The following is a 24343-nucleotide window of genomic DNA, read 5'->3' as shown; positions in this document are numbered from 1 at the left end:
GAAATGTCCAAGAATGTAACAACTGAAAATAGAGAGTGTGCGAGATTTTTTACGACTACATCATTTTTTTAAATTATTTTCTTAGTTCACCATTGACAATTTCTAAGTGATTAGCTGAGCCGCCCCAGCTTTAAAAATATTTTCTGTTGCTCTAAAAATATTTTCTTAGTCGGAGTGGAAAACCTACACCACACATGCAACATTTAATACCAAGTGGGTTTAGCTGTTCGTTGAGATAATGTTATCAATCAGTTTGTTCTTTTTAAATACATATTATGTAGGTATAGATTAGGGTGCATAAGCTGTAGTATAAATAAATATACAAGCGTACCAGTGTACTGGTAGTTTTGACAGAGCAATAGAGCCATATTTTAAACCAGATGATGCCCACCCGCGACTTCGTCCGCGTGGATTAAGGTTATGGTAAACCCCGGGGGAACTCTTTGATTTTCAGAGATAAAAAGTAGCCTACGTCCCCGGAACTTACTGTATACCTTTCATCAAAATCGGTTGAATGGTTGGGCCGTGAAAAGCTAGCAGACAGACATACACACTTTCGCAGTTATAATATTAAAGTATGGTTGTAGAATTTCAAAAATTCGCCGTGTACGCTAATTTTCTTTTTTATTCATGTGGTCCTTGTCAATATCTAAGCGACCAGGGTATAGGTAGTATATATGCAGATGCAGCGACAATGGTCTGTAAACACGCGTAGCACTCTCGGAGGCATGTCTTTATGCGAGCCGATCCTCTTTGACTATAAGCAATAGCTCTAGCCTCGAGGGGAGAAGGTATTGGCAACGTGCCCTTTTGCAAAGTTACAGGACCACTGGGTCCAATAATTCAATAATTCAATAATTCAATAATCTTTATTGCGAATTTGGGTTAGTTTACAGATCTTAAAACTATTATTGTTAGGTGCTCCAAATTCTACCTTTCGGTATGCAATAATACAATAACATAGTCATGAATACAATCTTGCCATACCATTATAAATATATAATATTCTAATTATTATTATTATAATTCATTCAACATTAATAACTTCAAAATTATGTTTAATATGTACCTACTTTAATCAACTTTAAACAGTATATATTATTATTTGATGTCAATATTTTTAGTCTAATTATAGGAATAATTATTTTACAAGTCAATTATAATTATAATTAAATAGTCTAATCTAATGTGCCAACATGTCATTAATCGAGTAAAAACATTTATCTATTAGCCATGTAAAAAGATTCTTTTTAAATTGTTGGAGGGGTAATATCCGTAAGCCGGGAGGGAGCTTATTAAATATTTTTATGCAAAATTTAAGAAAGTGTCAATCAAAGGCAGATTTAGCTTATTACTAAAATAAATCTGTTCTGTGGTAATTATACTATAAAGATTATCGCCACTACTCTGTAGAGACAAAATGTTTCAACATGTGAAAGAACTGTATGCAAATTTGAATACTTAATTTACTTATTTTAAATGAGTACTTTAATTTAATATGCGGTGATGTAGTAATTACGGATTAAAATTTCCCTTATATAAAATGCCAAAGTTTTTAAATCGTACAAGTGCAATTGTGCCTACTCCTAGATTTAACGCTTGATGAGTCTACGATCTGATAACTTTCTATCCATTAGATATTATTTTTTGTTTTATTTCTGTCCTTTTTATTGGTCTACAGGACTTAATTATCATGATTAATTTTATCAGCTGTCCATAGGTATATTTATATATAAAAAAAAAAAACTTACCTGTTCTGGCCTTAATCCAGGCGGAACCCACGTATACTCTTCCAGCGCACAGCCTGAGTCATCATCACTCTGTGAATGCCGATGAGGATCTCCAGGTTTCATCAGCCTCTCTGCATGTTCCAACAACCCTCTTAACTTGCCCTGAGGAACTGGGTGAGGGGATAGTGACATAGCTGATTGAGGTGACTGAGGGGAATGGTAACTTTGACCAGGTTGAGATTGCCCAGGTTGGTTCAGCTGGGATACACTATGGCTATGGAGTAAGTATGAGGATTCTTGGTAAGGTTGACTTCTTCTGAAGTTGGGGTAGGAGTAAGGGTGAGGGGAGTTTGAGGTGCTCGGTATGGATGAGCCGCTGTGGCTGGGCTGGGGCGAGGGTAGGTGGGGTAGTGGTGACGCGGGGGCTGGTGGCGGTGGCGACGTTTGCTGCTCGTGGAGCGGTGGTGGTGACGAGCCGGTCGGTGATACCACGCAGTTCCGGCAGACTGGTCTGTGAAAGAAGAAACAAGAATATTTGAAAAGGTCAGACGCGATATTTTAAACATCAATATCGAAGATATTTTAAACATCTATTTGATTATAGCACTTTTTGAAATGTTTGGGAAAGCCAAAATCTGACGCTTCGGTTCCCAAAGATATCACTAGGTACTCGTAGTTGGTACTAATAATTAAATGAGAAAGTACGTTTGTATGTTGGTTTGTCAGTCAATTACGCCGAAATGGATCGACGTAAACCCGAGTAACACTGGGCATATTTTTTGGGAAAGCATTCCATAGTCGTGTTCTTAGTTTTTTTAAATTACAGCTTGTTTACAGTTAAAAATTCAGAGAATGACTGAGGAGATGGGAAATGAAAGGGTTCCCATGGGATTTTTAAATCCTTAAATCGCATCATCTAGTATTAATATACGAATATTAAAATACTTTGGTTTCGAGCGAAATACACTGATATCATTCAATATTATGTTGACAATGGGAACATACGAAAGTATAAGTAAGCTATATTATAGAAACTTTAAAAGCCTTTAAGAGCTTTCATACATCACTGTTTCCTTTTACAGCGGAACCGATCAATCAATAGTACAATGATATTGAGAAATCATGACTTCGTTCATCAGTACATAAATAAACAATAGATTACACTTATTTGATTCGGTGCTACGATCGGCAATAAAACCTTTGATTTGGCGGTTAAGACTTAATTGTGTACAGGGTGTAAAAACTTAGCGCTATTATTACACTGCCTAAACACAATAAAATACCAACAAACATTTGCCTTATACTTATAGTTTTAGTTTAGTATTTTTCAAACCCGCAATGTATAGAGTGTAAAACTCATGATCCACTGCACTTAACTACGCAACGTTCGTTGACCTCTAGCTTCAGTCAAATGTTTTATTTGCAATAGATTAGTAACTTAAAAAATACAGGTTCTTTCATTTATTTTTCTCCATAGTTCATTAAGTAACTTTCAAGTTGTAAATCAGAAAGAAAGAAAAACTGTTTATTTGGTACCAACAAAAATATAACTTAAAATAAAAAATCAGACTGCTTGTGACTGCTTAAGCACCACAAGTTAACAGGGCTCTCTCCGTCACTCGTTTCATACAATCGTAGTTCCAATTTCATTTGAATATTAAGCAACCAAAGTCCATGAAATTTTGCAGACATATTCTAGAAACTAATATCTGTGTCTGTGGTGTTTTAGATTTTTGTTTAAATATGTAGTTTTAAAATTACGCGGGCTCAAAGATTTGTATGTAAATTTTTAAGACCGCGTAACTTTGAAACCGAATATTTTAACAGAAATCTGAAAAACCACAGACATAGATATTAGTTTCTAGAATATGTCTGCAAAATTTCATGGACTTTGGTTGCTTAATATTCAAATGAAATTGGAACTACGTTTGTATGAAACGAGTGACGGAGAGACCAGGCCATGTCAGCTTGTAAATGTTTTTCAAAATTAAGATGTATAACACCGCGATACAGAGATGGTCTCATTTGAGTTTAGATCATGTTCTTACACCTAAATCGGCGAAGGTTGTTTTTACTGACACAAAAACACGTAGTCATAGAAACTAGATTAGAGGTTAAAATACCTCGACACCATCAATTGAGCTAGAAAGTTCAAAACTCAATCGTCAAAGCGTCAGGCGACTAAACACAGTGCACACCCTGTGGTGAGTGAACATTCTAAAATGTGTAAATAGTTGAGAGGAAAGCGGTCACGACTGGTTTCCTGTAATTTGCCTCTACGAACTACTTACCAGTAAAATTAACTCTTAAATGATAGGAGCTGTTTCTGTTAGATTAGGCTATGTGCACACCTGCAGTAGATATAGGTACTTAGTTGAGACACGACAATCGACTGAATGTGTAATCCACACATACTACACAATCAGATACAATACATACAAAAATGCATGCGAAAATGTATTTTCTGTCTCTCTATCTTAATACCTTTTCACCATCCGTTTGACCGATTTTGACGAAATTCGGTACAGAAATAGTTTGTATCCCGGTGACAGACAAGCTACTTTTTAACCTGCACCAAACAAATAGTTCCCACGGGATTTTAAAAATCCTAAATCCACGTGGACTTACCTAATCGCATTATTCCTTATATTAATTTAACTCTTCGCAAAGCTAAACTAATAGAATAGAATCAAAAGTAATTAGTAAATACTTAATTTGAAAACTTTAATATATAAAAAAATTGGTCCTTTATGAAAACTTGAAGGTAGAGATGTCTTACATTTTCCATTTTTAATTCAATCGAGAAGAACGTTTTATTTCGTGTGAATGATAGGTATAATCGCAAGTGTGTACAGCGTCTTCAGACATATATTACGTTATTTTAGTACAACAGGAAATTAGGATCTATCATAACTACGAACTTTTACGACTCTACGCTCCACTCAAATTAAATAAGTTATTATACTTTATGAGTCGATTAGAGAATAGGAAAGAATCTACTTCAATAGTTATTGCTTTCGCTGGGTTCCGTTTAAGATCCCGTGTGAACCTCTTGTCTTGTTAGCAAGATAGGTGCCAAAAGTCCAATAAGGTCCAATAATTTGTCTGGTTGGTGGCTTTGGCCGTGACTAGTTATCACTGACTCGGTGCGTGCCGTCAAGCGATTTAGCGTTCCGGTACGATGCCGCACAGACACCTATCAGAGGATTTACGGGTTTAATGAAACTTCCATACCCCATTCAAGGTAGTCCACTTCCATCTTAGACTGCATTATCATTTACCACCACGCAACATGGCAGTCAAGGGCTAACTTGTATAGGAATTGAAAAAAAAAGAACTTTCGCTTCAATACAATATTTTTATGGATTGCTGAGATAGCAAAAAACGACGCAATTCTTTTAAACCTTTTCATTCAGACTTCAAGATATTGAGACAAGACCTCATGAAAATTACATTAAGCCCCCTTCACAATTGAGTTGCGTTTCCACTCTATCAGATGTAAGAGCCTTTAAATAATGCAGAGGAGATCACAAAGCCGCTGACGCCGCGTCTTGGGATAAGATCGTCTGGAACGTCCTGTCAGGGCTGAGATGCGATCGTAGGAAACTACCGGAAATAGCGAAGAAAACGGCTCAGGCGCGTCGCAGAACGCGAATTCTATTTTGGTTCCGTAGCTCAGCTAGTTAGTCTTTGGCAGTCATTATTTTGCAAGCGGTAGTTTTTAAATACTGTCTAATAATACTCAGCATTATTTTAAAATATTTATTTGACAAGCAGTGGCGTGCACAGGATTTGTAAAATCGAAATCTGATCATCCCTACCCCATGCAGTCTAATCTATTCTAGTGTTTTCGTGAAGAAAAAAGTAGTTCAGTTTGGTCTGTCGTGAAATTTCATAAACTATGCTCAGTATTATATCACTTAGATTTGTTTAGTAAAATTGAATTGTCGTTTTAACATCTCCCGGGCGTTGGACATATCCCTAAGTGCGTTGGCTAACTTCCGGCTTATGCCATTTTGCTGCGACATAACTATAGTCTTAGATTTGCAGAAACTCATAGATTTTAAAATGGCTGACAGATTGACTGGACGAAACTATAAGGGTTTCTTGTTTCAACACGGAACCCTAAGCGTGGGGGATACGATTCAATTGTCTTGAAAGGAATTTGTCTAGAAACGTATTCAATGAAAATTTACGACTACTGCAAAGCTAGAGCAAAGTGACCTGTTCATGTTATTTTTATGGGTATTACTTAATTCAACTTTAGAGTGGTTGATAGCATAGTGGTTCATACACGTGAGCTTTCTAATCGGAAAGTCGGGGGTTCAATCCGGGCACGAATCTCTGATTTTTAGAGTAATGTGCGTTTTAAATAATGTCAGCGGTACCGACTTTTAGCTGTCAATACTTTGCTCACTGAGCATTACGTCATCTCCCCACTGTCGTCGTTGGACTATAAAATCAGACACGCTGTGCGTAGCGAGGCATTATTCGTCCCGTTGTTGCCGAGAACACTTCTCAGTAGGAATAGTCTGTCGTACTGTAGGTTTTAGAGTAGTGGTTACCTAAAGTGGTGCTGTTGGTTAAACGAGTTGTTATTGTGGTGGTTAGGTTAGATGGTTGGTTTGGGACCGGTGTAAGGGGTGGAGGAGCCGGTCTAGGTAGGTTAGGTTAGGTTTACCTAGTTACGCTGGTAGTTGTGACATGCAGTAAACGGAAGTATTGTCCTTAACACGTCTGAAGATCGTCTAGTGATCGAAGCAGACCCTAAGGATCTCCGCCCGCCTTCATCTATTCTTAAACAATCCTCGGCTCGATCCGACAATAATGTAAGCTTTTACAAATCCCACGGGCACTCTTTGAATTTCTGGGATAAAAAGTCAATTATTATTATGTGTTTATTCAGCAATGCTTATTTTATAACAAATCAGTTCATTGGGGCGTAAAGGAGTAACTGTCATCTAAACTTTCATATATTTTATGATAAGATATAGGACGAAAGTTCACAAAAATAAATCTTCTAAACCTTCTTCCCTATATCTTCTTATATGTCTAGTGTTTTTTTGCTGCTCTGTAAAAGATTTTGTTATCAGTCGATGATAATAACTGAGGACCAGCGTGCTAAAAAAAAAATTAAAAGTTAATCTTCACCAGAGAATATTAATTTAGTCTGATAGTTAAGATAAAAACGTATCTTCAGAGATTTAGTTAGAGAGATCAAATCAAGTATTAATCAAATATTAAAATAATCTATATAGTTAAGTAGCTTGTTATCTCAGCTAAATACTTTAGATAATAATAAGTGCATCGGTCGAGTGTTTTATCTTTAGTAGGAATATCATAATCAGAATCATTATCATCGGTGATAGATAGTGATTAAGATTTCGGCCTTTTTTCGGGAGGTCGCTGTTTCAACGCACACAATGTGTGTGAAGTGATGTGTTTATAGAACAAGTATTATAGTAAATTAAAATAACACCCCCGACAAATGAAGGTTACAGTAACTAGAAAAGAGCTGATAACTTTCAAACGGCTGAACCGATTTTTTTGGATTATAGCTAAGACCACTCTCGATCAAGCCACCTTTCAAACAAAAAAAAAAAACTAAATTAAAATCGGTTCATTAGTTTCGGAGCTACGATGCCACAGACAGATACACAGATACACACGTCAAACTTAAAACACCCCTCTTTTTGGGTCGGGGGTCAAAAAAGTCATAAGTGCGACTGATTTTCGATGCAATAGTTACGCGTAATTGCTACTTGAATTCTGAACCTGACCGTAGATTTTTGTGACAGAAATGTGCATACAGTTTTTCCTACATAGCTGTCCTTTAGTTCCTCGTGTAATTTCCGAGAATTGCAAGAAAAGCATTTACAAATAAGGTGTCTTCAAGCTATCATATACTAATTAATTACCAACAGTATAGCAAGCAGGTGACTTATGCAAAGTAATTACAGGAATAGGCCTCTTTATAGCAAGTCATTTAAATAGCAGCGTTTAACGCAATTAGAAACTTTTCACCGGATCTAGGCAATCATGACTAGGCATCAGTGTGAGATTGTGTCACTGCAATTCGAACTTTATTTCCTTAGTGATACAACTGATGTTATGTAACGTTTAATTGTTCAGCATTTACAGTGCGTACTACGGAGTACTGTTACAAGCGGAATCCTCACTGAGTACAGCAACTTTGTACTGAAATGATGCTGTTCATGGCACTCCGAGAAAGCTTGTAAAATTCTAGGAAAAAATATTGAAAATGCTACTGAAATGATACTATTTATGGCACTCCGAAAAAACTTGTAAAAATCTAGAAAAAAATGTAGGTAATAAAGCATAGATGCACAATCAATTTTACAATCATGATTATTTATAGCGTGTCTCCTAGTGTCACGACTGGATGAAATTGCTCGATCTCTATCGATCGAGTAAGAAGATCGATACGAATCAGTCAGTCGGCAATCAGTCAAAGGCGTTCCTGCCGCTGTAGATGACGGACCACGATTACAACAGGATTACAAGCTAAGAATTTCGCTTAGCAATGCCTTAGCGTGACTTCGGATATTTATATTATCAATAACTATCTTAAGATAAAGACGTCTTAGGTACATTCCACGGCCGCTCACTAAGCACTTTGCTTCCTCGTTCCTCAAACGCACTAAGATTTTTAAAATAAAACACTTGCTAAGTGCGAGTCAGACTCGCACACCGAGGGTTCCGTACTCGGGTATTTTTTTCCGACATTTTAACATAAAATCCTTACGAATTATTATAATAACTATTGATAGAGACATAACACCCAAGTATTCCAATAAAATATAGCTATCAACTTCTCCTTCAAACAATAGGTAATAAGTTATAACCAACAATCACATAACAAGCATGTGTGCGGAGTATGTAGTTAGACATTCTCGTACGCGGACGTGACAGACATACAAACGTACAACGGGACGTTTAGCTAAACTTAGACATTGTTTATCTATATACCTATATATACAAGGAAAAGCTGACTGACTGCCTGACCTAATATGAATTTTCAGGCTGAGGTCAAAAGTGTCGATAAAATATCACCTCAACCACAATGATATTGGAATGCAATTTGAGTTACTTCATGTTTTCAATACTGAGATACTGGCTTAGCGGGGCAACAAAATGTTTCATAGCCGCCATATAGGAATAAAAATAAAATCATTATAGTTTACAATCTCATGCGCTAATGACGGCAACTTTATATGGCGGCGGCATAGGATATGGCGAGCGCCGCCATCAAAATTTACCTATATCACCTTGATCTAAGCCGCTGTATTATATACTATATGTACATGTAGCTGGATTGGCTTATGAGGCTATAATGTACAAGAGGACACAATCAATCTACACAGTTTTACACCATTTTTGAGTCATTTTGATAAGCAATAAGCAATCTATACAATATACAATAAAACAATTTTCTACAATAAAATTGTAGAAAAGTGGTGTCTGTACAATGGAAATATATAAAAAAAAAGTAGCAGGGGTTGTTATTATATCGATGCCGAACCCGAAATTGTAATTAATTTTTTTTTGTCTGTTTGTCTGTTTGTCTGTTTGTCTGTGTGTTTGTGCACGCTAATCTCAGAAACGGCTTATTCGATTTAGATACGGTTTTCACTAATATATTGTAGTAAGCTTCACTTAGGATTTAGTGTTTATTTCATGTCAATCGGTTCATAAATAAAAAAGTTATGTCAATTTAAAGAATCACGGCGCCTCGCGCCTGAGCGTCCGTGGCTATATAAAGCGCGAAAACTCACTATTCCACGCGAACGAAGTCGCGGGCACAGCTAGTATCTAAATATAAGTATAAAAGGAAAAGGTGACTGACTGATTGATCTGTCAATGCACAGCTGAAACTACTGAACGGCTCGGGCTAAAAGGCATGCAGACCACAACTGATGGGATTAAGAAACTGTCGGTTATAAATCGATATGGAAGGTAAAGACTGTCGTTGACCGCGAGGACCGAACTCCTCAAGCCTGATGCTGTAAGGAACTCCATTCCTAAATCCTGGTGATCCCACGGGATTTTTAAAAACTTGCATCCCGGGAACGAGCTATTACTTTTGTCCTGAAAAATCAAAAGTTCCCACGGGATTTTTAAAAACCTAAATCCACGCGGGCGAAGTTGCGGGCATCTATAATAAGTAATAATATGTATGTCTAATCTATATGACAGCCGAAGTTTCTAATTACCATAGATTTTGACCATAGATAAGAGCGTAACGAACGACTAATTATTTACTCGTATCTAAGCTTTTGACTTTATACTTCCGAAATACAAGATGCCCTATTGTTTGTGGGACGCCTTAGAACTAATTAACCTACGAAAAATTCCACAGCATTTAAATCATTGATATACTGATTTAAATAGAACCAACATACAAATTAAGGAACGTGAGGGATTTCTGATTGCTACACAAACCTATAATTTCCACTTCTGGTTCAACTCTCCGCTGATTTACAACTCCCACTAACGAAGCCTCGAAGGCAAGGCTGTAAAGTTTGGCCTCATTCTCGCGGTAACTTTGTTGATAAGTTTTCAACCAAAGACATGAATATCACTTATACGTACTATTTTTAACCCCCGACCCAAAAAGAGGGGTGTTATAAGTTTGACGTGTGTATCTGTGTGTCTGTGTATCTGTGTATCTGTCTGTGGCATCGTAGCGCCTAAACGAATGAACCGATTTTAATTTAGTTTTTTTTGTTTGAAAGGTGGCTTGATCGAGAGTGTTCTTAGCTATAATCCAAAAAAATTGGTCCAGCCGTTTAAGAGTTATGAGCTCTTTTCTAGTTTTCTTGTAGAAAAGAAGGTTAGATAACCGTTAGGTTCATAATATTATGTCAATTGACAAATGTCAAGCTATCAAGATGGACGTTGCCTAAGTACATAATTATTTATTTGAAAATGATGTTTTGGAAAACTCAGATACTTTAGATCGTGGGCGCGGAATAGTCCAAGAAAATCAGTTCAGCCGTTTGAAAGTTATCAGGTCTTTTCGGTCTTTTCTAGTTACTGTAACCTTCACTTGTCGGGGGTGTTATAAATTTTTAAATTTACACTTGTAAACAAAGAGTAGATATAGAATAGTATAGAATACAATACATTTTAATCAAGTTAATTTTTACAATTGCTTTTGAATCGTCAAGAAAATTTTCCACTGAACTCTTACTGAGAAGAACCAGGAAGAAACTCGGCGGTTGCTCTTTTCAAGTGTTCAATTTACAATAATATTATACTATACAATATATACAAGCATGGCATATAATTATTGTAAACTGTTTCGATAGACCTAGACAATTGCTAAGAATTTTTGAAAATGTGGATAAAATCGGCTTTGAAATTTTTTAAACCGGACGAAGTTGTATTAATAAAGTTTGTATTGCCTTGTGTAATTAACGGTAGAAATTAGTAGATATTTAAAAAAATAATTAAACTTTGGCGGTTTGGATGATTAAGATTTATTTCAGTAATTAATTAATTACCTATGCAAATGATTCAATTAAGAACTAACTAATTGTTATTTATCTAGTTCGTAATTTGTACATATTCAAAAAATTTATGGAATTGGGTTAAAATCGATTAGAAAGAGGCCTATAAAATCTTTGATTTACTGTAATGTTGTTCAAAGTCATAATATTATGAACAGATGAATATTTTTTTTTTCGTTTTAGAATAAAAAACGTTTAAGGTAGTCGAAATGTGGCGATGAAATTAACTAATTTCTTCAACCTAAAAGTAAAACCGTGATAGCCTAGTAGTTAAGACGTCCGCCTTCGGATTAAATATTACTTGCTTTAACAGCGAAGGAAAACATCGTGAGGAACCTGCAAAAATATCATAAGGAAGCATGCATGCCTGAGAGTTCTCCATAATGTTCTCAAAGGTGTGTGAAGTCTACCAATCCGCACTTGACCAGTGTGGCAGACTATGGCCTAACTCTTCTCGAGAGAAGATCTGTGCTCAGTAGTAGGCCGGCGATGGGTTGATCATGATGATAATGATGAATAAGTGTAAATTAAAAATGTATAACACCCCCGACAAGTGAAGGTTACAGTAACTAGAAAAGAGCTGATAACTTTCTGATGTTCTTGGATTATAGCTAAGAACACTCTCGATCAAGCCACCTTTCAAACAAAAAAAAAACTAAATTAAAATCGGTTCATTAGTTTAGGAGCTACGATGCCGCAGACAGATACACAGATACACTTGTCAAACTTATAACACCCCTCTTTTTGAGTCGTGGGTTAAAAATAGGCTATTCATAGGCCGAATATAGGTCGAATGTAGGAACATTTTACGCCTGCCAGTGACGTCGAAGCCTCGACGTTTTATTACAAGTTTCCTAAGGGCGATTGTGCACTGCATCCGATCCGAATCCGCGTAAATACGTTCCGAAATAAAATAGAACTATTTGTATGGTAGCTTACGCACTAGCTCCGACTTCCGTCATCCGAGTTCTCTCCGACATACGTGAAAATGTCTAGGATTCAAGTCGGACATACGACGGAGATATGTCAAAGATGTCCACTAAATAGCTTGGATTAGGATCAGAGTTCGCATTAGTGCGTAAGCAATAGAGTTTTTTATATATCCGTATTTTCACGGACTCGGATCGGATGAGAGCTTAACAGCTTTAACTGTCGTGAACTATGTCGTGTCCAGCTTATATCAGTTGACAAGCAAGTAACAAGACAACAAGTAGTAGTAACAAGGCACTAATTTGTTCCCGGGAGGTGGTGCGGTGGTATTAATATTAAAATATTCCAATCGTAGAGGCGACGTCCAAGTCTTCGTGTGCCACTTTGCATAAGTATGCGGGTGAGAGGGTCGACAATATATGCGTGTTGGGCTTATTGATTAGGTACTGCTATAAGATAGATCCTGGATTAGGTGTTAAGGACGTCGCAAGATCACGGACACTGAACTTTTGGTTAAGGCCTGATGGTAATTAAATCCCAGGTATCTACTTCGTTTAATAGTCTGAGAAGATAGATTTGCTTTTTATCTATTAAGATTTTCAAACTAAGTAGTTGATGCCCGCGACTTCGGTTGGATTTAGATTTAGCTACAACTTTAACTACATTGTATAACATCCATCGCGTTGATTGTCTGCTCCGTTGCAGTGTAATTGAAGGACAAATCAGTAAACACATACACTTTGGCATCAATATTAAAGGTATTATATCCTAACGCCACTATACCCCCTACTGGAAATATGGGTCAAACCCATTGATGTGGAAGGAATCTTTTTTTATATCTCTTTGGTCAACGCCATCAGAGACATGAGATCGTATTCAAAAAACCGGCCAAGTACGAGTCAGACTCGCGCACCGAGGGTTCCGACTCAGGTAATTTTACGACATTTTGCACGGTTAATCAAAAACTATCATACATGAAAATAAATAAAAATCTATTTTAGAATGTACAGGTAAAGCCCTTTCATATCCCACATGGTATAGTTATCTTACTTTGAAAATTTAAACATATTTTAATTTTTTATTAATGATATAATTACAAATTCTTGGTTTTCGAATTTATTACTTTACTTGTTGCTACAAGAACTACCTTCCTGCCAAATTTTATGATTCTAGGTCAACGGGAAGTACCCTATAGGGTACTTCCCGTATATATCCTATAGGATAGGTTTTCTTGACAGACACGACGGATGGACGGACGGACAGATAGACAGACAGACAACAATGTGATTCTATAAGGGTTCCGTTTTTCCTTTTGAGATATAGAACCCTAAAAATTGCTATCGATAAAAGATAAAAGGATTCCTCGCCATTATTAAAATAAAACATGTCAACATCCGCGCATTCAGGCTACTTCGATCCGCGAAATGCAAATAAAAGACGCTATTTCAGCGCGAGCGTTTAAAAGAGCCTTTTAAAATTCCTGTTCCCAACCAGCGACATAAATTAGATGACATGATAACCGCATCCAGCATCCGAAACCGGTCACTGAAGCCTTGGTCACACAGGACCAGTGTCGGAAGCAGCACGGCTATGCCAGACTGGTAGTGCTGCGTTTTTTCTTTGGTAGTCAACTCTCAGGAATGCCATCTACCGTCCGTACGTACTGGAAGTCCGGTATTCTTTACGTCGTAATTTCAAAAAATAACACGACTATCCTGCAAAACACGTTTCCATTTTTTTTAACACATTTGAAAATGGTGCCATACAGCCTCCATAGTGAATATTGTCAAAAAAATTATTGGCATTAACATTTGGGTTGATGAAAGGATTCTAAAGATACCCCATCCAAATCGGTTCAGGCATTTAGAAGTTGTCGTGGAATAAAGGAACTCACATACATGAATCCTGAAAACATTACATCTATCGTCCAAGAGCTCTATAAGGGAAGTTCTAGTGAATTATGAAAGTCCCTGTAATACTAGATGTTAGCTGAAAAATAAAATAAAAAACCATGCATTGTCTTATAATCCAACTCTTCATATTACGGCACGCGATGCCAGAAGAAGCGTTTTTAATAACCCCCGACCCAAATAGAGGGGTGTTATGAGTTTGACGTGTGTATCTGTGTATCTGTCTGTGGCATCGTAGCGGCTAAACGAATGAACCGATTTTAATTTAGTTTTTTTTTACTTCTCTTACAATTTCTAGAAGCTTTGTTTGCTTCGCTGCCTTCACGCGTTGTGTGTGACCCCGCCTTTAATGTCGATATTGGAACAAATGGTAACCAGATTACGATAACTTATTAGGCCAAGCGGTAACTTTTATAGCTTTTGGGTGCCCGTAGCGATAATCTGCATAAAAGACGGCCATCTTGATTATATTGACTTCTGATTACGGGGATTAAATTATTTTTGTGATTCATCATCATCAATCTTAAATGTCAAACCATCCCACGTGGAATTCTAATTAGGTATTGTAAATGAGTTAATATTTGCACGCCGAAATGTCAGGATGTATTGGATCTTGATCAATAGTTATATCATTTTGTGTACCCAGATTCAAGCAAATAAAACAGCCATGTTTATCTTTTTATGCCGGTATTTTTAACCCCCGACTCAAAAGAGGAGTGTTATAAGTTTGACTGTGTATCTGTGAATCTGTCTGTTGCATCGTAGCTCCTAAACTAGTGTACCGATTTTAATTTAGTTTTTTTTGTTTGAAAGGTGGCTTGATCGAGTGTTCTTAGCTATAATCCAAGAAAATCGGTTCAGCCGTTTGAAAGTTATCAGCTTTTTTCTAGTTACTATAACCTTCACTTGTCGGGGGTGTTATAAATATTTAATTTAGACTCGTACAGGATATTTTTTGGAGCGTGCCCGTGAGCTTTATGTCTAAGCGCTCCGCATTAAATTATAATGTACTAACTGTATAAGTATATTTTTCTCTGGTGCTGCAAATGTTCATGGGCAGCGGTAGTCACTTAACATCAGGCGACCTCACCTCCCCCATTTTTCTACGTATCTACCCGTGTCATCTTCAATTTAGGGTATCTACTTTTTAAACCAAGAATTTGTTTTCTCCAAAACATCCATCTTAGCATTACAAGCCCAGGTAATAATAATGAATTACAATCTGATAAAATCTTTTAACATAACCACCACAGTAATCTTTCGCTGCAAGCACATAACATTCGTAGGGAAAATACCAAAGCAATGAAACTACTTAAAATTATCAGCGGGAGTCTGGTATTTATTACTTTAGATACACTTTAAGCCCTTTAAGCAATTTAAGTTAAAGTGCATTAAAGTCCTGCAATTTTATTAATATTGTAATATAATGTAAGCAGTAATGTGCATATAAATTGTTAATTAGGTACATAAATATCCATCCTTTTGAATTTGATTTCTTGCCGCCAAAGCGATGGCCGCCCATGGACTCTCGTTCAAAAGTTCTAATAGTTCACGTGGTGCAATCACATCATCAAATCATCACATCAAATCGAATGTACTAGTGGGAATGAACGCAACATAGTTCGCGTCAGATCGACATAGCAATCGTGGAGTGGACGCCCTTCATACCTGTGCTATGTGGTGACTGGTGGGTATGCGGGGCGTCCCAGCGTCATATCCCGGTTGCCATGTTGACCTGTCGTGTACTATTCCCAAATCGATGCGTTATTCCTATAATTCAGTTCATATAGGTAGTCTTTTTTGACACATTTACTAACTAGTTCTCGAGTCACGCGTCGTGGATAAACTAAAATCGGTGTTTGACAGTTTACACACATAAATTAACTTAAAGTACTGACGATCAATTATATTTTAATCAATTTTTAAAAATCAATTTGTAAGCTTATCATCTATCTATGCTTGAAAATGCATAGATTAGAACGGATCTATAAAACTCAAAAAATAAATTATTGTAGATTTTAGAAATCAGATGTTACATGGAGACCTTCTCAATGTACATTCCACGCAACGGGGGGTTATGCTGCGACGCTTTCTTTTGATTTAGTGTTTATGGAAATTTGGAGATTGTAAAAGTCATATCCACCTCTCATTTCCATTGGTATTTGAGAGAAGTAATTCGTTATTTTTGGGATTCTCTAACCTACCACCATAGGTTTTAACAGTTGTTTGAATTATTTTCTTCATTTCTAAATACCTATACATATAAAAATTATATAATGACTGACTGACTGATCTATCAACGCACAGCTCAAAACACTGGATGTATTAAGCTGAATTTTGACATGCAGATAGCTATTATGACGAAGACATCTGCTAAGAAAGGATTTTTGAAAATTCAACCCCTAAGGAGGTAAAATAGGGGTACAAAATTTGTGTAGCGCACGCGGATGAAGTCACGGGTGAGTATAAGCTAGTTTAACCATAAATTACTAGGTGACACTAGCTACTTTCTGAGCGTGATTTAAGTTTTCAAAAACCCCGTCGTATCTCTTTTATTTTATATTATGGCTATTAAAGACTCCGTGGGAACTCTTTGATTTTCCAGGATAAAAGTAATCTATGTATGTTTCCGAAATTCAATCTCGCTCTTTATTAAACTTCAAATTCGGATGAATTGCGAAAAGGGAAACAGACAAACACATTTTCGCACTTAGGTAAGTAGGATATAGATTATAGAAGTAAAGGTAAGGATATGTATAAATTATTCTGGGTGAAAACAAGATTTTGGAAATATTATGGAATGTATTGTGATCACGATCTTGTCTTATTAAAAATTCTTAATTTATGTTATAGTAAGGTGACCGTATGACCGTTTAAATGCGATATTGTGTTATGATTTATAACGGATGTAAAAGTTTCTATGGGAAAATTATTATTTCTTTAATTAAGAGGCAGCGGTATCTTGCTACCGTTGTAATTTGTATAACGTATAGATATGCGCAAATGTCGCAACATGGCGCCAACAACTGTAAAATAATCTCCACAAAAATTTCAAAAGAACTTATTTACAATTTGCTTGATTACCAACGAAATTAACACATTGTGTGCTTTATTGAATTCGCTTAAAGTTCCATTTTTAATAGCCATGTTTAATACGGTTTTAATATTGATGTATTACCAAGCTGCGTCATTATACGGCTGTAAAACTTAAGAGATAGGTACCTGTTAAGTGGTTTTATAGCTTACCTATCCTTTAACACGCTTTATTAGCATTTAATTAAAGGACGCGACATGTTTTACTATTACAATAAATAAAGGTTCTTGCTTTAACCGCAACAGTTTTTTTAGTTCTAAATCATAAACTCTTTTTTATTGTTTTATCCTGAACTGCATTATACTATTATGTGTTCGCTATGAGACCTCACATCGTATTATCTGAGTACACACAATTTTATAACGTCGAAATTGTGTAAAGAGATGGCCGAAGACAAAATACAGTGCAATTTGCATGTAGTTATAATACGTCTTCAATGTCTTTGATACCACCAATAACCATAGAAGTGATATAGAAGATATTATGTAGTAGAGAATAGACAGCTATAAAAATTGAATTTTGCTATAGATTATTTAAGTCTTTTTAACATAGAGTTGCGAGTAATTCCATAGTCCATAGTCTATAGTTCTAGTCTAATAGGCAGAATTGACAGATTTAACAGGCGGGTTGACAGAATTTATACACTTTTGAGAACGCTATGGAGAATTCGCAGGCATGCAGGTTTCTTCATGATGTTTTCCTTCACCGTTAATTGCAAAGCAAGTGATATTTAACCGCTTAAAACGCACGTAACTCCAACAAGTTACTTGCGAAAAAACTACATCAATCATTATTACACTAATTGTGATTGGCTGAATTTTCGGTATTCTTGTTGCAACAATGTAATGTAGCCAATAGTGAGCGAGCGTTAACCGTGAAGCCCATTCAGCGGTGTTAGTAATCAAAGTACCTAGCTGCCATATTTTTACCGTAATCGAGCACCATCGATTTAAAGCCATGTTTTTGACAGATAATAGGATATCATAATTCTGTCTATACGTTATACAATATTGTAACCAACCTGAGTACTTAGAATGTTCTAATAAGTTGAGTGAAAGTGAACATAGAATATTTCTAGAGGCAATAAGGCCGTATTTTATGGTACCGTTGAATCAATTATAATCTGCCCTACTTATTTTGTAATTGATGTTATGAATGATTACTTTTCTATTTTCATGTAACACTGTTTTAATAGCTTGAAAATTGTTGAAATTAATTTATCGAGCGGACGTTCCTATTTAACAACTTAGTACGTTGATTAATAGACTTTACAGCCGCACTCTACAGGTATTAGTGTTATGTAAAAATTGATGCGTTATGTGAAGCGTACTATTTATACCTATGGTTGAAGAATATAATGCAACATTGACAGCGTTAAAATTTGAAATTAAAAGTTGACATTATGGTAAAAATAATTTAGTTTCGTTAAATTAAAAAAAAACTTAAGAAAATTTTAGGTCAAAAATATGGATATTCAGAGGCTAATAACTTTTAACACAAGCGATATTTATTTAAAATTAAAACGTACAAACACAGTTCTTTACTAAATCTATAGCATTTGTAAAAAACTACGAAAATTGGACTACATTTACGGGGAGAAAAACGTTATCACTTTTGTATGAACATTTACAACTAGATGATCCTCTTAAGAACCATCTTTAACCTTGTATAATTAATTGACAGTGCAATTGAAAAATGCGGTAAAATATGTAGTTCTAAATCGAAGGAAGTCAATTCAGATGTCAGTAAGCCTGCTAAGGGCTGTAGCTAGTGGCGGCGCATTTCATACATTTTTCCAGAGCTTTCGCTTAGCTCCACATTGCACATTTTTTGCATGTAATGGGGAGTTCTAGATAATTATTTTAGGTAGCTAGCTAGAGCTTCAGTAATGCTTTTTAGGGTTCCGTAGCCGAAGGATGCCAACGCAACCCTATTACTAAGCCTCCGCTGTCCGTCCGTTCATCCGTCGGCGGGCTGCATCTCGTGAACCGTAAAAGGTCCCTAGAGAGTTGAAATTTTCACAGAATGTGCATATTAAACTTAGTGGTAAAAAATTAGTGGTAGATGCTCTTGACGATTCAAAAGTCCGTATACCTACTTGTAAAAGTCTAATTGAATAAAAATACTTATTTTCAATTTGAATTTACTTTGCTCCCCCGGGACTATGGTGCTCTATCTGTTAGTATTTTTTTTTTTTGTTATTTTGGCTGAATTAAGGATATTTTTTAATTTATTTAGACACTATTACTTTTAACATAAGCAATAGGTATTTATTTAAAATTAAAACGCATTGTTTTTCATTATATCTACAACACTTCTAAAATTATGAAAATTGGACTACATTTACGGGAGAAAAACCTTATTGCTTTTTATATGAAAACTAGACGATCCTCTTAACAAAAAAGTAAGTAATTTTCCTAACATTCTTTAATAGCTCTTATTACTACAGATTCTAGTTGGTAGTAGTCCCTTGGGAAATTAATTCACTGGCTGCAAAAGTCTAAAGCTATTTAGTTTTTAGCTAAGTGGTAGTAAGTTACGCAAGCTTATTACATATAGACGACAATCTGCATACTTGTTAAAAGAACAGAATCGGAGGAATTTCCATCCTAGATATTATAATTACGAGTTACGAGTACAGGACAACCTGCTTCAAATCTGTGACGACGTGATGACAGCTGGTAAATTGAAGGCTGGTACAAATTGTAAATATTCATCTTGCTTGTATATAAAAGACTAGCGGCCCGCCCCGGCTTCGCACGGGTGCAAGTCAAAGTTATAATTTATCGTAAAATAACATAGTTAAAGTCCACGGCTTATGTACCGATTTTACAAATAACCTGCTTCATAGATGTGCACTCCCCTCCCCTGCGGTTTCGCCGTGCGAGTCGTGCGACACCATCATTCATTTTAATACCAATTACAATTTTAAATTCGTAATATCTTTTGAATGGATTGTCCGATTGGAATAAAATAAAAAGTAATTTATAGCTATTGAAACAATCTTGCTCAATAAATAGTTTATTTGGATAAGGATTAAACTAGCGGCACGCTATGATGGCCGGTTTGACGTTTGTCCGCTCATGAAGTTCCGTATTAATTGATAACGACTTTGAAGGAAATAATTGTATTACTTTATTGACGATAGTGATGTGCAGAGATTCATAAATTTTATCGAATGTAGTTTTAGGTTTAGGACTCAAAATTTATTTATTAAATTGATTTCTTAAATGTATACAAGTGTAGAAAAATCAGTTTGCACCATTTAAGGGGTGAATGTACTTGTGAATATGAACAATTTTCACTATGTGGACAAACCTCTGAAATCGCAAAAAAATATCAATAAATTTTTAAAAATGGAATCTAATACGATCGTCACATAGGATCGCTGGCTAGCACAACTACTACCTCCGGCAAACTCGCGTCAATGCTCAATGCAAAACAAAGCAGTTTCGAATTGACGTTGCTTCGAAAAGTATAAACTGTCAGTGCAATGCGATTGTGATATAGTTTTGACCTGGCTTTGGATTTCAAATATTGATACTGCATTACTGTTGACCCTTGCTCGTTAATTTGGACTCTGTTTAAGCCCTTTGTTGTGGATTTCGTCGATATGACCGAACGTACGCAGAGAACTGTTCTAAATAGTCAGACACGTGAGTTCGTAATACGCCTTCGTAACTATTTCGATCGTGAAGCTCAAAATGGAGGGCCAATTTTACCTATAACGTCAGTGGTTGAACGCGTAGCTGATGCGCTTAATATTGGACAACGAACTGTTAGACGGATAACTAAAAAAAAATATGGCGAGACTGGCACAGAAGAAAATAAACTTCACACACCAAAAAAGAGAAAACGAGCAAAACCAGTCGTAGGCATCGATAGCTTTGATGCCGATGCTATCCGAAGACATGTTTACGGCTACTATTTACAGAAGGAGTATCCAACAAGAAAAAAGTTGGTGCATTCACTGAAGGAAGCTGGATTATTCTTCGGTGGGGAAAGTTCTTTAACGAAGATTTTGAAGACCATTGGATTTCGATACAAAAAATGTAACAAACGCAAAATATTGATGGAAAGATTTGATATAGCGATGGCAAGGTATACTTTTTTACGGCAAGTGAAAGAAATCAAAAATTGGCAAAATGTTGTGTTCTTGGATGAAACATGGCTTAATGCTAACCATACTGTAGGCCGTTCTTGGAACGATGACACAGCAGCATCTACTTCCAAAGTTCCTGTAGGAAAAGGATCGCGACTTATAATTTGTCACGCCGGAACCATCAACGGGTTTGTCGAAGGTTCTCTCATGGCTTTTGCGTCAAAAACCACTGGAGACTATCATGAAGACATGAATGGAGAAAAGTTTACTGAATGGTTTACCTCAATGTTGTGTAGCCTCCCTGAACCATCTATTATAATTATGGACAACGCCCCATACCACTCGATGCAAATTGACAAGCCACCTGCCCAATCCCAAAAGAAAGCTGATATCGTCGCATGGCTTCGTAAAAATGGCGTAGATGCAAACATGAATATGTTAAAAGCGGAATTAGTACGTCTTTTAAAAGAAAACAAACCAACCAAGATCCGATACGTCATTGACGAAATAGCATTAGAACATGGGCACAGAGTTATACGGTTACCGCCTTACCATTGTGAGTATAATGCGATTGAGTTGGTGTGGGCTCAAATTAAGGGATATGCTGCAAGACACAATACAGAACCCCCATTTACCACAAAAAAAATGCTAAAATTATTAGAAGAAGCTTGTGAACATGTGACTAAAGGAGACTGGGAAAAGGTTGTGAATAGAACTGTTAAATTAATAAGGGAAGATTATGAAAGAGATGTGAAAATAGATAATATTATAGAAAACGAACATATAATTATTAATGTATGTGATGATAGCAGTGACGACAGTGAAAATAGTAGTATGGACGAATCTGATTAATTATGGCCTTTTGTGGCACCTTTTTTGGTATCTTTTGTATTCATATGTTTCTTGTGTGCATATAAAGTATGTATATTCATTTTCGTTCAAATATTCAGTTCGTTCAAATAAATTAAATAAACATATACATTTTTGTTTTATTAAACCTATTTAATCAGGTACAAAAACAAAACTTAATTGTTTTTTGTTCGAGAATAAATTGACATTCCACATCACTATTGTAATGTGTCAAACCGGCCATCATAGCGTGCCGCTAGTATAGTATTTGACGATAATAATATGATCAATAAACATAGGCTAATAATTTTAATTACTTTTATTTTATGGAAAAGTGGTTATAATGGCTAAAATATAAATGTTTGGTTTATACTATCGCGGACTTTTTTGTAGGCATTATTGAGTTCTACAACTTTTCTATAGAAGTCAACCATACATCTCTAACCATTTAGGCAGCGTTCGCGAGAATCTTTAACGTACGGCAGTTTTTTCGACGCTTTACTTCACAATTTTCACTACCATGAAAAATCCTATCTATTTTCCGGGATAAAATATAGCCTATACGGATTCGGAAGAATCCCTCTAATGGTAAAAGAAATTTTGAAATCGGTCCAGTAGTTTTTGAGCCTATTCAATACAAACATACAAAAATACAAAGGTTTCCTCTTTATAATATATTATATAGAAAAAGTATACATGTATATACATGTATAGAAAAAGCTGATTGACTGACTGATCTATCAGGGCACAGCTGAAACTACCGGATGGATCGGACTGTTTAGCATGCAGACATTATGACGTACACATTCGCTAAGGAATTTTGAAAATTCGACCACCAAAGGGGTAAAATAGGGGTTCGAAATTTGTTTTGGCTACGTGGACGAAGTCGCGGGCATAAGCTAGTTCTTACTAATATCATAAAGGTGAAACTATATTGGTTTGGGCTTCATTCACCCCGCAACGGATTTTTGCTATCATCAACATGCTTTTCTGAAGGAATTTCGTCGTACTTTTGAGCCGTCATAGCTTCGGTTCGGATGACGCTAGAACGCTGAAATTTTCAGGTTCTCCGTTTCCCTAATTAATCTCTCGAAATTATTAAAGCTATACTTACCAGATTCAAATGAAATAAACAAATGAGCCTTTTGTATCAAAAGATACTTTATCCGAAAAGCCGTGCCGCCAAGCGATTTAGCGTTCCGGTACGATGCCGTGTAGAAACCAAAGGGGTATGTATGGGTTTAATGAAAACTGCCATACTTTTTCCAGGTTAGCCCGCTTCCATCTTAGACTACATCATCACCTACCACCAGGTGAAATTCCATTTAAGGGCTAACTTGTATCTGAATAAAAAATAAAATTAAAACTTATGGTACGTGAGTCGCAATCCTCAGCCATCGTAACCCAATAATCGTTCAATAGCTTGTAGAAATACCAGAGAGCAATTATAACCTGGGTCGGCTTCCCTTGGCGTCCATCCTCATCATAAACTGCACTCTTTACGATTCTCAATAAAACACCATCTTAAAAGCAAATAAACCGCTCGATGATAATAATAATCGACCAGTATTGGCTGTAGATACTACAAACCAAGAACCCAGAACCTACGCATATTATTGTAAATTGAACAGTTGAAAAGAGCAACCGTCGAGTTTCTTGCTGGTTCTTCTCGGTAGGAACGGCATTCCGAACCAGTGGTAAATTATTTTTACGATTCAAAAGCACTTGTAAAAGTCTACTTGAATAAAAATCTATTCTATTCTATTCTATTCCAGAGCCCTAAAGACCTACGTCATTTTAGCAAAGCTGTTTTGAGCATTAGTAGTTTAACTCTATTATACGAGCGGAACTCCTATTCGGACCCTTAGGGGTTTGATCCCAGGCACGTACCACTTTTTCAAAGTTATGTGTTTTTTAAGCAATTGCTTTGACGGCGAAGAAAAACATCGTGAGGGAGTCTACATGTTTGAGAGTTATCCATAATGTAGTCAAGGGTGTGTGATGTCTGCCAATCATCACTTGGTCAGCGTAGTGGATTACGGGCTCATTGTAATTATGAGAGTAGACTCGTGCTCAGTAGTGAACCGGCGACGGGTTGATCATGATGACGATATTAAAACTGTAAATACTTAACGAAGTGTTTTAAGTGAAAATCTCTATCGTTTTCTTTTATCAGGAGATTGTGAATCTAGGGT

General features: G+C 36.2%; 1 protein-coding gene and 1 long non-coding RNA gene across 2 annotated transcripts in view; both read right to left on the bottom strand.

Annotated features, from left to right (window-relative positions):
- LOC123875907 (protein espinas-like) overlaps positions 1 to 24343 on the bottom strand; it is a 172824-nt gene that overhangs the window by 108778 nt on the left and 39703 nt on the right. Inside the window, exon 3 of the mRNA XM_045922000.1 lies at positions 1752 to 2241. Coding sequence (XP_045777956.1) covers positions 1752 to 2241 — 490 coding nt within the window. The remainder of the gene's footprint in view (positions 1 to 1751; positions 2242 to 24343) is intronic.
- LOC123875943 lies at positions 8726 to 23008 on the bottom strand. Its single transcript, XR_006798227.1, has 2 exons — positions 22882 to 23008; positions 8726 to 8756 (listed from the first exon to the last, which is right to left on the bottom strand). It is a non-coding gene; the product is annotated as an uncharacterized LOC123875943 (long non-coding RNA).

The sequence above is a fragment of the Maniola jurtina genome, chromosome 20 (genome assembly GCF_905333055.1).
Source record: "Maniola jurtina chromosome 20, ilManJurt1.1, whole genome shotgun sequence".
Taxonomy (NCBI): Eukaryota; Metazoa; Arthropoda; class Insecta; order Lepidoptera; family Nymphalidae; genus Maniola; species Maniola jurtina.
Note: the sequence above shows the minus strand (reverse complement) of the source record. Positions and strands in the feature narration are given on the sequence as shown.